Below are 15230 nucleotides of genomic sequence, written 5' to 3'. Positions count from 1 at the left end.
TAACAAGTAGATTAATGTACAGTAGCAATCATTTTTGTTAAAATATATTAATTTATATATATTTTACAGCTGCTAATCCTACACCAACTCCTAAACCTAACCATAACCATTTATTAAGCATATAAAACGCATAACAGGCAGATAAATTTAATCGCAATAATTTATTCTGAAAAATGGCAAAATTCAGTAGAAAAGTAGTCTAAAGGGCGATGCGCTGCATCCTATGTGCTCTCTGACGACATACAATAGCATTGTGTGAGGTGGAGAGTAGAATTTAAAGTATTAATCGCTGTAAATCTTCTCCTGATGCACTCCAGAACGGCGCTGTCATATCTCATTCTAACATATACATCGCAGAATATGGCATGTCACAAACAGTCATGAGACACTTGAGAGCCAATGAGCATTCGACATCATTGCCGTAAAACCGCTGGTCGTAATGCTTGAGGCGGCAATTTTTGAATTTTGAAAACGAAACCAACGTCTGTTGATGGTTACAGCGGGCACGACTTCGGATGGAGACGGAGATCGTTGAATAAAAGGCTTGAATTTGGGTCTGTTCTTCACAGAAAGCAGTCTGAAGATTTGGATTATAGCTAACAAATGTATGGAATAATTGTATTGTTTTATGGTGCTTTTTGTTGTTTATTTTGTTTTTTGGCATATTCTGAAAACTCCTTTTGTGTCCCATGGCAAACAAAAATAAAAGTAATTGTTTAATAAATGATTAAACGATTACAGAGTTTTTATTCATTTTTACATTTTATTCTTGGTTAAAGTGATTTAATCCTTTAAAACATTGTATAGGGCAGCAGAAATCACACAGAACTGAAAATGTCATATTATAATGTGAACTGTGTTAAATGTGATAGCATTTAACTAATCTCATTGATTAGAAATTAAATGTTATTAACTGGTTCATTCTATGACTTATTCAATATTAATCAATACAAAAAGTACACATAAACATTGTATGTTTCTATAGGTGTTAATATGTAAAATGATGATGTTTAGATGCTGTCAAGATGTCAGTATTGTACGTTTCGGTGTCTACGCAAACGTAAGAGAATTAACGTGTGCTAGAACTGAACTTTACGTAAGAATAGATACGAATTCTCATAAGATCATATTGGCTTTGAAGCTGTATTTGGAAGAAGGAGATCGGCATAGTTGTCATAAGTAACGGTTGGGGGCTTTTGAACCTGGGTCAAGCCTTTGGCTCCCCTGCCAAAAGTTAACGCAAAAGCACAGATGTGTTCAGTCCCCCCCCCACCCCTTTCTGAAGTCCTTTAGTTCAGGCTCATTCAAAGCTTATTGCTGTAATGAAATTCATCTGCCTTCTTTCATGGTCAAGTTGCCGCCAGCAAATCCCCTTTCTTCCCAACTCTTGTCTACATAATGAAGGTGGCTGTTGTTGGGAAGGAGAAAAAAATTGTGTTAATGAGTGTAAATTGGGCAGTTTGACTGCTGCTAAAAAAAAGCATGTGGGCAAGATTACAACTGCCTCATGCATTGGTGTGGAAGTTTAACACTGATTTTCTTCTTGACTGTCTTTTTAGTATGTAGTTCAGTATGGCCAGTTTTGGGAAAGTGGCATTAAATTAATATGCAAAGATAATGATCCATATGTAGGTTGATTCTCCCAAAAAGTGTAAACACTGTGTTGCTTTATGAATATCAGGAGCCCCTTGCTGAGTATCATCAATGGACACACCTGCAGCTCCGCCTCAGCAAAACCGAAGTGGCTGTGTGGCCTCTTGGACACCCCTCCTCCTTCTGGGGACAAAAAGATCATATTACTTTGACCATTATCTGTATTTTTGTGAGAGCAGCATGAGGCTCTATTGGTGGTCTTAGTTAAGAGTTTAGTTAGTGTGAGTGAAACACTTGTTGGATAGTCTTAAAAGGGATAGTTCACCCAACAAATGGAAGTTCTGTCATCATTTATTCACCCTCTTGTTGTTCCAAAGCCACATGGGTTTCTTTCTTCCTTGTAACACAAAAGTCATACAGGTTAGGAATGAAATGGGGAGGGGGGCTGGGTAGCTCAGCGAGTATTGACGCTGACTACCACCCCTGGAGTCGCAAGTTTTGAATGTGTAGAAATTCAAATGTTAAATTAATGACAGCATTTTTATAGGAAACAAGGTTTGTTTGTGCTTTTTTTTTTTTTTTTTTTTTTCTAAAGCAGTACCTTAGCAGCACCTTACCACTCCCATTTTAGAGCTGCACAGCCCTGTTTCCAGCAATTGAGTGTGTGTGTGTGAGTCAATGCTTTAGTGTGTTTATATGTTTGAATGCATTGCTTTGTATGGACCTGCAGTGCTTTGAGATATACTGCTTCTGGCTGTAGTGTTGTGCCAGGTGACTGCCTCGTCATGCAACCCTGCTCTCACCTCACCTTATGTTTATGCTTTAAACAAGAAAAAAATTGTCAATGTGGTGGAAAAAATAAAATGGATTTAATTCAAGATGACTGTATTTTGAGAACAAAACCTAAAGCTACTTCTGTCAAGTTAACTGATCTCTTGTTTTAAAGGGATAGTTCAATCAAAACTGAAAATTCTTTCACTATTTACTCACCCCAATGTTGTTCCAAACCTGTATGAATTTCTGTCTTCCGTGGAACACAAATGGCAATGTTAGAATGTTAGCCTCAGTCACTATTCACTTTCATTGTATGGAAAAAAGTTTCACTGAACAAAGAAAGTCATACGGGTTGGAACATCAAGAGGATGTTTAAATGATGACAGTATTGTCATTTTTGGGTGAGCTGTTCCTTTTAAGCATGTTTAGATATATTTAATAAAAAACAAGATGCATTGTATATCAATAATGTCGTTTTTAAGAAGTTTTTAATTTTGAGTCATTATTTTGTTGATGGTTAGAGCCCACTGACATACCTGACCTGACTTTTAGAACACCTGTCCTTGCTGTAAGCAGTGGACTGTTCTAGATCCAGTGACATGTGACTGAGAAGGGCCATACCACATTTGTCCAGATAGGTTGTTTATGGCCTCTCTCTGCATCTGTGGTATGAGCATCTCTGTTTGTTTGTTTTTATAAAGAAGCTTGTCCTCTAACATTTATGTACAAACTTTCCCAGCCAGGTGTTCTCCAAAAAGAAGAGGGAGTAACTTTAGTGAGTAAGAATTAAAAAAACACGCCTGCCAGTATCTTGCTTCTATCAGTACTGATGATCTACCTGCAGTTACATGTCAACCTGTACTGGGCTGACCCAGTTTGCTAATAACAAGCAACGTCTTTGGTGCCATTGTGCCGGTAGACTTGACATTGGGCAAGTGTTTGTTTAGACATCATCTCCTTTTCACTTGGGTCTCTGTTAATGGTGCTGACACTTGAGGTGGTCACTGATCTGACCAACACGAATACATCCTTTCCTCTATTAGGACCCAAGTCGTTCGACTGACATGTGAGCAAGTTAGCTAATCTTAGCTGTAATACACACTCTATGGTGCATAGACACTGTGGTTTGTAGGAGGCTGCAATAGTCACACAATTCTCTGTGCCTACATGTGGAATAGTTGAAGAAGTTTAATAATGACTGAGCAAGGTAAGTGTAAATTCCAGAGATAACAGTCTGTCTGTATATTTTTCTCATATTTTACTTTTTATATATTGTTTGATAAAAAGTTAACTCTGTTACTTAAATGTAAGTCGCTAGGTCTTTCGCTGAATTTGGGGTAGCCTTTCTTATTGGTAGCATGCAGCATTCCTTACTGTTGACGTTTGTAGCAGAATTAGTGCTGCAAACAGATTAGCCTGATATTTTTAAAAGGTCGTCCATTCTCAGTTTAAAATACGTTGTGAAGTATGTTACGCATTTATTTTAAATGGCAGCCACTTTAGCACCTTTTCCACTTCTTTATCCACTATAGAAATGTTTTTACAAGCTCATAGTTGACTTTTGCCCCGATGTAGACATTTTGTTTTTCCCAATTAACTTGTATTACCAGTGTCTTTGTTGTGACGGAGTCGGTGTGGAATGTGTCTCCATTGTTTTCAAACTGAAGTGATTTATCAGTGAGCTCTTTTGCTGTTCTTCTAATCGACATTAACTTGGAAATGTTGGCAAGTTCTTTTCTCTCTTCTAGCCAAAAAGTATCCTTAACTTCAAAAACACTCACATTTTTGCCTTGGTTAAAAGAGTGCCTAATTATATTGCACAACATTTTTAGGTTGAAGCCCATGTTTGGCTATGACCTTTGGCCGTGCTGCATGTGTCTGTAGGAACTAAGGCACGCTATTGATGAAATGTGTGTGTTTGTGGTGAAGTTTTTTGTTTCTGTTTGAGTTAGAGGAAATTCCATGCCACGTCCTGTGTTTCGTAATACTCAAGACTGGTCCAATCATTGTTTTTTACTAGATTCCAAAGTCTGTGTTCTTTGGAGAACATGGGAGACCTCCCACTGGTTCTTCTTCCTGCTGTTCTTGCATCAGGGATTTATGAGGCCCAACACTATATCTGCTGCACACATGCATGTTTGTTGCTAAGTCACCATGTTAAAATACTTTATCCTATCTTAGCTTAATATGCAGAGATGGCTAAGAGCAGACCCACATGGAATCTGCAGAATTTTGCGCAGAATTGAAATGCTTTACCTTTACAAAGTTGTACACATCCTCCACTCCTACTGTGTTTTATAAAATATTTTTGCCAATTTGATATGGTCTGCAGGTACTAAAAAGATTTTACACTCTTAGCTCTGTTTAACACATTTTACAATGTTTGAATACATTCGCAGAATTCTGCAGATTTTCCCTAGAATCCAGTGCGGAAAATGGGAAAATTCTGCAGATTCCATATGGGCCTGGCTATAAGTAAGCAATTTGTCGGTTGATTATCGACCCCCCCCAAAATTTAAACACTGGCACTGTGGTGCTATCAAAACATTGTTGGCTCAATCAATTGTGTCAGTTTGGGGCAGGGCTACCTGTTTGGAAACCTCTTTGAAAACAATCATTATTGTTCCAGTTCCCTTTGGTGATGCTACTGGCACAGAAATGACACACTACTTCTGTAACATTAGGTTTTGTGTTGGGGTCATGGTAAAATCTAAATCCAGCATTATAGGCTATTGGTTCTTGATGTCACCCATGCTCCTCCAACACAGTGTGCTAAGGGGATGTTCAGACCAAATACGTTCTTGTGCTAAAATATCTTGACGCAGCACAAAATATATAACAGAAGAGAGGTGTTTCAAACCGTGCTTTTGAAAGTTGACATTGTTTTTAAACTGACATTGAGTAAAAAAAGATTTGAGAAGCAGTACATTAGTCAAAGATGTCCGTCCTGTGCATGTTTACAAAGGTAAAACAGCACAGATGGACGCAAAAACACATTTAGTGTGAGTGCCCCCTAAAATGCACAACTTCTTCACACAAGCAAATCCTTTTCTTGTGTTAGCATCAGAATCAATATATAGTTTAAGTTGGTTGCAGATGGTGAGATGGTTGCCCCACATTTCTGATCTTTATTTGGCCTTATTGCTTTTGAAGTTGTTCCATGTTTAGTTTCCTCCAGTCTCAGTGCTAATTTAGAAAGGATTTCTGCTTCATTGCAGAGCACTTATAATGTGAAAAAGTGCTGTACTTTGTTGAGATACAAGGCTAACTGTGACTTGGCTTTTCTGTACATGTTCATTCTCCTTTAGCCTAAATGGAAAGACAAGGTGATTTCTAAATGCCCACCATTTGAAGGTTAGAGTTCTGTTTGTGTTAAATATTAAATAAGCTTAATGAAAGCTCTTTTTGGTTAAGCTACCCACAAGGTCATGCACACAAGCACAGTATTGCAACATTAGGTTCATCACCAGTATGTCATATCAGATGTATCATACACATCACATTCACTCTAGCCTTTGGATTGTTTGTGAAATATTTATTTCTGATTACAATTGTTCCCCACAAAATTGTCTTCCTCTTAAACCTGTATCAAGTCATGTCATCTCATATTAAATATTTGTGAGTCATGCATGTGGTATGGTGTCTGACATTTTTGTTTTATTGTTGTTTTGTCCAGTTTGTAGGTTGCATGGCAAGCTGATTTGATGCATGGCATTTGCATGAGTGCATTCAGGCTCTCTGTGGGATTTCGAGTGAGTGGCTACAGTCATGGCCCAAACCATGCACGTTAATGGTAACGCCTCAGGTAACATTCCACCCTTTTAATTATGTGTAACTGTCTGTTCTGTTCACTAATGAATCATCAGGTTTGATGCCTAAAATTGTTCTCTGAAACCTTTGCCAAATGAAGACCCAGGTGAGCATTAGATACAGATACAATGGCCCCAAAAAGTGTTTAGACACTTAAGCAAATCTTAAAATTGTATGAATGTCTTTGCATTAAATAACAAAATATCAAACCAAGTGGCAGTTATTTTAAACAAAGATCACACTTTTCAGACAGAAAGTTTGATGAACTCACAATGTGGAACATTTTCCAAACAAGTCAAACACAGGAGGAATTTATTTTTCCATTAAATGTGGTTGTTTTCGTTCTTGAATGAGAGCACTGTCTCTGTCAGGCAGAGAGAGAGAGAAGGCATGTTAAGATAATTCTGTTTCATGCCTCATAAATGGCTCTTTTTTTTTTTTTTTTTTTTTAATTTGTCAAAATGACGGACAGCATTTGGAATTATCTGACAATGTTTAATACCCAGTTAACGTAACCTCAGGTTCTAATAATTTTACATTCAGAAAGAAAATGAGGATGTGCTTGTTAATAAAAGGCTGTGTCCGCCGTGGTGTAGAACCGACCCTCTGCTAAATTCCTGAAAACACAAGAAAAAAGTGTCAGACTGAGTAAATTACCTCAGGAATGGTTAAATAACACCTTTGTGAATCGTGCATTTGTCTAGTATATAGTAGCCAAAAAGGTTTCCAGTATCCAGTGGAAGGCAAAAATTGCTTCAGAATCAAAACCAATGCTTGTATGTTCTTCTAAAAAAACAAAACAAAAAAACTTTTACTAGATAAAAAATAGATAAAATATTTTTAATAATTAGTTACTTATAAAGTTTTTTTAATTTTTTTTTATTGCAATGGACATGACAAGTAGAAATGGCACCGATCCGATACCTGGATCAGAATCGGGTCTGATACTGACGTTTTTACCCAGATCGGGTATCGGTCCGACAAGCCCAATCCAAATCCGATACCGCATGTTGGTCATTGACATTACTGTCAAGCTCAAATTATGACATAAATAACCTTTAAATCACCATTAAAATAGTCCAAATAACTCTTGCATTTTATTCAGGCTCTTACAGTCATCCAAAAGCTTTGTGAATTGCAAAAGGCTGTGTTTAATAATAAATATACAGTCAACATGCACAAAGTAGTCTCTGGCGGCACCACGCTTTACTGAATGAGCGCCGCTCTGCCGGCACACACACAAACTCACACAGAGGCTTGTGATGCGCTGCTTAGCACAATATGTGGTCGCTCCACACAGACTCCATCTCCGATGTAGATGATCAATAGTTCGGTCCGCCTATAACATGCATTAAGAACGGCACCGGACAAGCATTTTACCAGATGTTAAATGAGAAGCGTATTACACTACTGTGAATTAGCCTACAAACAACCACTCAAACACAGACTTCCTGGAGCGCTTGGCGCCGGACTTTCAAAATAAAAGATTTAAGAAATTACAACTGAAATGTATTACCAATGTATAGTAAAATTATTATTATTATTATTATTAGAAATTACAATAAAAACAAACTGGGTTCCAAAAATTACTGTGTGATTGAAAAGTGGACTGATGTACTAATAAAACTAAAATGAAATAAATAACAGAGAGAGAGAGAGATCTGAAACCATTTACAAGTCTAGATACAAGCTAAAATGTGTAGAGAGAACGTCGTCTTTTCTACTGAAGACTTTCACTGGAATTACTGTTATTTCTGCTGCTGCATCCTGCAGACTAGTTAACAAAAAAGTTTTGCACATGCTCTTATGTAATTATTTTTTGTTTTCCTATTTTATAATGAAATAAAGTAGCGTTAGAGGTTTTTGTTTCTTTACAAAAACAACACTGGTATGGGATCGGTATCGGCCGATACTGATAGTTCAGGTATCGGATCGGAAGAGGAAAAAATGGTATCGTTCCATCCCTAATGACAAGTCTACCAGTAGGCTTCTTTGTACATCATTTTAAATTAAAAAGGAACTAATTACTAATTAAGCTTTTCAATCACTTTCCCTAAAAATGTGTAGGCTATATCATCATATGTAGGCATTATCAACCAAAAATTCCAAGAATATCACTATAACATTTTTTGCTTACATCGCCCACCCCTTCCACATTTATTTAATATATAAACCGTTTTTTGTTGATTTTAAAAAATAAATAAATAACTATATCATGATATATATACAGTTACCATGACAATAAGTTACTCATACCAAGATATAGGTTTTTTGCTATATCGCCCACCCCTAATAGATATGTTAAGATACTAAGACAAAAGTACTTGGACAATTCCTGGTTGTTAAACTTATTGGAACATGTCAATAGTTAATGTATTGAACTGCATTTGTGGTTACAGTACAATACTGTATACAGTATATACAGTATTTGAGGGGAACTGATTTCATTCTACCACTAAAAATTGCCTTGGCACTTGATTAAAAGCAATTGCAGAAATGACTAGAAAAAGTTAAGTTGGCATCATTTGTTTGCAGATGCCATTTAGTTTGATTCTGTTATCTTATGCAATGGAATCCATAATGTTTATAATGTGACTTAAGTGTCCGAAAGTGTTCAAACAATTTTCGGGCCACTGTATACATGAATACACACAACTGGTTTGAATTCACATTATTTAATCCTTTATGCTGGTTCCACATAAAGCAGTTAAGATAAAGCTACATATTTTTTTCTCTTGGTTTAGCTTATTAATATTTTGTCAGAAAACATAATTTGTTCATGCAATTTCATTGTTGTTTTTTCGTTTTTTTTTTTTTTTGTTTTTTTTTAAATCACATTAAGTAGCCTTTAAGTGATTTTATGTGTCCCTAACATGATTCACTTATTCAGTTTTACAAAATATTAGCTAACTTTTAGCTAGCAATAGCATACATTAGCATGCCAAATGCTTAGTAGGAATTGCTCCATGAGTAAAGCAACATAAAGCATGTTCTTTGTGTAACCATCCTCAACTTAAGCAAGAGCTCCACTCTTCACCAATTGGTTCTAAATCCCAAAATAACAACATGAAACAATATTAAGTCTCCCCCTTTTCTCACCTTTCTCAAAAATACATTTGTTGAACTTGATTAGAGAATTACATTAATCGAAAGTAAACAAGGTTGGAAGAGAAACTGTTTTGTTATCACAAATAACATGATTTAGTAAATCGGACTTCCTGTGTTTTCCTGTTTTTTTTTTTTTTTTTTTTTTTTTTTCCCAGTGAAGATTTAATGGGGTTTGCTCCTGTTTTTAGACATAGTCCAGAATGCCCTGCTGAAAAAACAACTTAAACCAGCCTAAGCTGGTTTTAGCTGGTCTTCCAGCCTGGCCAAGATGGTGTTAAGCAAACCAGATCAGCCTAGGTGACCAGCTAATACCAGCAAGCAGTCTTAGGCTGGTTTAAGCAGGTTTTTTTTTTTTTTTTTAGCAGTTTGTGCACTGTGTAGCCAACTTGTGTTGACAAAAGGTCATTTTATAGGACTTTATACCTCAAGGAGGCATGCTTTTGTTGTTAAAAAGATTGTGGAAATCCGCTTAAACATGCACAGTCAATCGATAGCCTCCGTCTCTATGATATTGTATCTGTCCTGCATGCTTTGGTTGTGTTGTCTCATTACACATTTGCGTTTGATGTTTAGGCCATGAAATTCATGTCGGTAAATGTCGAAAGGAGATTTTGTGTTGTCTTGGACCCATTCCATATGGCGGCTCCGCAGCAAGCTAAGGCCAGAGCACTTGATGTAGAAACAAGTCTGCCAAACTGTGTCATTATGAAGTCTGGAGTTCTCAATGATTAACATGTCAATATTGCAGGGCTAATGAATGCGTTAAACTGCTGGACACAACAGTTACAATGGTTGTCTCTCTCCAACAATGTGGATACTCATTTATCTAAGTAAATGTTTTAAACTTCTTTTGTGTCGGACCTCTGCAAATTTAAGCTTTCAACATGACATAGAATGTACAAACTTTCAAAATGGATTGATTTATTTAAATTGTGTGTTTTTAAAGCCTGTGAAAGTGTGAAATATTCTGTATCTGTGCATAATCCTTTTCAGAACATGAATTTCAATCTTAGCAGTGTGTTAGTTTTAAAGACTCCATGAGATAAAATGTAGTTTTTTGGCTTTTATGCCATATATATTAACTTTAAGGTCATCTGTATGCTCTATCTATACTCCTAAAAGTTGACAAAATGAACGTTTGGCAGATCTCTTCCAGCAAGATACAGTCTCTCAGTTTTTCATAGTGAAATGGACCAAAACTTTGAAACTGTATTTCTTTGTTTTTATCATTAAAAAAATTTAGTTAGAGAAATTTGCGAGAATAGACAATATAACGTATTGTTTCTGAAATGTAAGTTGCTCGGTATTGCTGCTTAAAGGGATAGTTCACCCAAAAATGAAAATTCTCATGATTTGCTCACCCTCCTGGCATTCCAGATGTGTATGACTTTCTATCTTCTGCAGAACAGACATTTAGAAGAATATTTCAGCTCTGTAGGTCCATGCAATGCAAGTGAATGGGTGCCAAAGTTTTGAAGCTCAAATCCACATAAAGGGAGCATAAAAGTAATCCATATGACTCCAGTGGTTAAGTCCATGTGTTCAGACATGACATGATAGGTGTGGGTAAGAAACAGATCAGTATTTATGTCCTTTTTTTGTCAAATTATCCTCCCTGCCCAGTAGGGGCAAAATATGCACTAAGAATGTGAATTACCAAAAACAGGAGGAGGAGAAGGTGAAAGTGAAGGAAAAAGGACTCAAAGATTGATCTGTTTCTCACCCACACCTATCATATCACTTCAGAAGATATGGATTTAAACACCAGAGTCATCTGGAGTACTTTTATGTTGCCCTTATGTGGATTTTGGAGCTTCAAAATTTTGGTACCCATTCACTTGCATATGTATCAACCTACAGAGCTGATATATTCTTCTAAAAATCTTTGTTTGTTTTCAGCAGATGAAAACGTCACACACATCTGGGATGGCATGAGGGTGAGTAAATGATGAGAGAATGTTTGGGTGAACTATCCCTTTAATATTAAAAAAACTTCTCTTTCACACCAATTCCTTCAGATATTTTTGGGTCAGGTACTGTTAATACTGGCTTGAGTAGCTTTGGTCTGCATGGGATGTGCAGGTTTAGTTCACAGGAATGCTTAATGCTGGATCTGTTCCATTGCCTTCACTCTGTCTTTTCATTCCAGCACTATTCTTAGAGAGGCTGTTCTTCTGCTATTTTTCGGTTCCAGCATTGTTGTTGTGCTTGTTTAATAGGCCTGTGTGTTTGTTAGTGTGGTCCTGAGATGACGTGGACTTGTGGGATAATTAAACTGGAAGGCTGACGTGGTTTCCATGGGCCGGGTCAGGAAATACCAGGCCAGAGTGAGAAAAAGGGCCTCTGTTTTCTGTTCTCTCTGTGTGCGTGTTTGAGAGAAGACTCTGATATGCTCAGACCAGTAGTACTAGTCTGCTACAGTCCTGCTTGTCTAACCGCTGTCCCAGTAAGTCTCAAAACAATATTATACTCATTGCTCAAGGGATTTAGAGGTGGCTGCATATTGACTGAATGCCCACTGTTGTAGTTATTGAATTACTGAAATTCATGTCAGTGTAAAAGGATGTTCTGTAACTGTGGTTTGCGGCTTTGGTGGGTGGGAATTTGCAAGCATGTTTAAGGACATTGGATTTGTATTTTTGTTAGGTTGAAAAGTGTCGCACTTAGTTTATGTCATGGGTTATTTTCATAAAGATTTTCCATTTGAGGGTCTTGTACAACAGATATTTTGTGGAAAATCATGGTATCCGGGCAGCAGCACTCCCCCGTCCTATTCTATAGCATCAAAGCATAATGCCGTAACTTGCTATATTCTGAAGTTTGGCCAGCATTATTTATGTATTTGGACTGTTTGAAGCCAACTGGCATTGAAACGAGTTGGAGACCATTGATGTGGTTTTTAGTTTTTGCAGTTTTCTGAAATGCCTTCTGAAAGACACTGACATTGTCCCAGGTGCATGCTTGAAAGATGACTGAAGGCATGCTTGGAGCGTTGCTTGTGCAAGAAGCATTTATCTGTGCCTCATCGTTTGGTTCGGGCAGTGCATGGTATTCTATAAGGCAATGCTGGACATAAGAACTCTGCTGGTTCTCCCCCTTCGCCTGATCATGAACAGGACACTGTACTGCCACCATATAAGAGTTAGAATCATTTGCGGTACTGTGAAACGAATTGCTCTTATTGCCATAAGGTAAAGAAACTCCCCGTGCGATTACGATGTTGAGCAGTATACAACATGCTAACCATCTGACAAACCTTTCCAGACTGTATAGGAACATTCCCCAGCTGCGTCATCCAATGGCTTGGAGTTCGTCATTTGCACGGGCAGAACCAGAACCCAGGTCATTTTTGTTATTTATAATAAGACTATATAATAAGGTCCTAGTAATTGGTCCTACATTTAAAATAAATAAATAAATAAATGTTGTGCAAATTTTTGTATCAAAATGTTTTCTTTGTGAAAACATTCGTATATAGATTTCATGCACAAATACGTGCGTACGAACGGTTAGTAAATGAGGCCCAATGTCCATAGTGATTTGTAATTGGTAATGAATACTCTCTGGAGGGTTATTTTGGAATAGACCACAAATATATTTGCCAGAACCTAGAAGAGCCCCAAAACAAATTGAAACTAGAGATTATTAGTTGAGAATTTAGTAAAAACCTTTTTATGTTTGCAAGGAATTGTGGCAACATAATGCTGATCACTCTGATATTTAATGTTTATTGCTGACAAATCTTTAGACTGTCAACAACAAAAACTGTCTGACTGAGTAGATAAGCTGTGACCTTTTGAACCAAAAGATTGTGACCCACACAAAGATTGTAAACCGCACACTCTGTTCACTTCTATCAGTATGAGCAGTGCAGAGAAAAAGCATAAGAGTGGACTGTTTCAGAACAGGGCTGACTGCAGACATCTATTTTAAGATGTTTACATGACACTGATGTTACATTTGGTCAAATGTGGACGTCTTGTCAGATTTTAGCTGAGAAAACTCACACCATCTTGTCCTTTTTGGCAAATGCAAGTGAAAAAACACAAGACAAAGTGGAAAAAAAAAAAAACCTTCTTTTTCCCTTATTCAGTGTATTTTTGTTGTTTTGGAAATGTTCTCCTGTGGTTCTCTATCAAAAGCCCAAACCTGTGTACCTATACATGCTGACCTACAAAGGCAAAATGCAGTAACTACATCACTGAAATGGCTTCGAAGTAACTTATTTTTAGTGTGGATTTTGCAGTTACTGCAATTTTCACAATCAGTTTCTCTTCATCTTGGCATAGTTAAGCCTAAATAGTTTGTCACAGCACAGATCATAGTCTAAGATACACGACTGATAATTTTGAGAAAACGTGTTTTCTGTGTTTTGCCTTTGCACAGCAGCATAGTCAGATACAGTTTTTTGACCTTCACTTTTTTTTTTTTAATATATCAGATTCAGACAGATTGGATAGTCTGTGAAGTTATGATTGAGATTCCCGCACCTTGCCCCCTGATAGTTGGCTGAACGCCCTTTATATTGATATGTCATTAGTGTTTTAACAACAAAGGGATATTCCACTATTCCACAGCTTTTACACAAAACATTAACGTAGTGCGCTTTCAGCCCTTAATGTCTACAAATAACTCTGTTGCAAAAGACATCATGTGTCATGTTTGTTAGTCCACCTGCCTCAAACATGAGTGTCTCCTTTTCTGCTCTCTTACTGGCAAACCTTAGCCAATCAAAGTTTACAAAAAAGTCACATCACCTGGCAATTTCTTTTCTTTTTTCTTTCTTTCTGTGTGACAAGGACTTAGCAACCTAGGAGAAGGAACCCAAGGAACCCTTAGCTTACACTAAACACATACAGGAGAGGACCAACAAGTTTGAATTTAATATTTGTATCTCTCAGTGAAGTAAATGTGATTTATTATACAGTATATGTATTTCCAAGCTTTAACCCTCTGGCAACTGGTTGTTGAAACCAGTCCCATTCTGTTCAGTGTTCTCAAATGCACAGCCAGTGGTGAACATAGAGCAAGTCTGCTTCAGCAAATTGCCCGTAGCATAAACTATTTTGATCTGAACATCCTCACGACTGTTTTTGTGTCTGACGGTGGGTTGTGTCTTATGTAATTCTAGACTCCTAAAAGAGAGTGTGGGTGGATTATTCTTGGAGCTTCTTCACACACTGCTTTCATTGGTTTCTCTCGCTTGCCCCTCAGTGGCACAGGTTTACAACCCCCCTCCTGTGTTCACATACAGTGAGGTCAGCACTCAGCTGCCAATGTGTCTGTTCCTCGTACCAGACAAGCCTGTCTCGCTCTCCATGACATTGCTGTTGTGCTCTTGCTATAGTCAGCAAAGCAAGATGGCATGCTTAACAAGCTCGCAATTGTTGCTGTGTAAATACAGTAAAGGAGGCTTTGTTATTTAATTGTAACTTAGAGTAAAGCTTCATTCTTTGGTTTGACTGTTTAAAATCATTTTAACCATGCAATTTTTCCAGTTCGCTGGGTGAATCTCATAAAACCAAGAACATGTCCAGGTCACATTTTACCCCCAAATCAAAAGGAAAAACATAAAAAATAAATACCTTAAAATAAGTTTAAATTAAAATTAATTGATTATGGCCATAATGCCTATTTTTTTGTTTCGCTCGAAATCCAAAAACCCCTCGTCAATAAACATTTTTGTCAGTAAATTTACTTGATGAGATTAACACAATATATAATATAATGTAATACAATGTTTTTAAAACTTTTGATTTTGGGGTGAAATGTGATTTTAAATATGTTTTTTATTTCATTATGTAGGTAACAGTTTTATATTTATCGTTACTGATAAAAGTGTGTTTACTTCACCTTAGTGCCACTGCACTGGTATCTTCATCTTGACATAGTTCAAATTAGGAGCCGCAACAGCTTTATTGAACCTTGTATTATGTGTCTGGTGA

The 15230-nt window shown here is 37.0% G+C and overlaps 1 protein-coding gene across 4 annotated transcripts in view; it reads left to right on the top strand.

Moving 5' to 3' along the window:
- Positions 1-15230, top strand: part of LOC127434799 (KN motif and ankyrin repeat domain-containing protein 1-like) — a 69680-nt gene that overhangs the window by 30561 nt on the left and 23889 nt on the right. For 2 of the 4 annotated variants that reach the window (XM_051687806.1, XM_051687797.1), the window contains exon 2: positions 6044-6172. In XM_051687806.1, the coding sequence (XP_051543766.1) occupies positions 6136-6172 (37 nt within the window). In that variant the 5' untranslated portion in view covers positions 6044-6135. Of the gene's footprint in view, positions 1-3300; positions 3575-6043; positions 6173-15230 lie in introns of those variants that run through there. The other 2 variants (XM_051687787.1, XM_051687810.1) reach the window with 2 other exon arrangements.

Source organism: Myxocyprinus asiaticus, chromosome 4 (genome assembly GCF_019703515.2).
Source record: "Myxocyprinus asiaticus isolate MX2 ecotype Aquarium Trade chromosome 4, UBuf_Myxa_2, whole genome shotgun sequence".
In the NCBI taxonomy this organism is placed as follows: domain Eukaryota; kingdom Metazoa; phylum Chordata; class Actinopteri; order Cypriniformes; family Catostomidae; genus Myxocyprinus; species Myxocyprinus asiaticus.
Note: the sequence above shows the minus strand (reverse complement) of the source record. Positions and strands in the feature narration are given on the sequence as shown.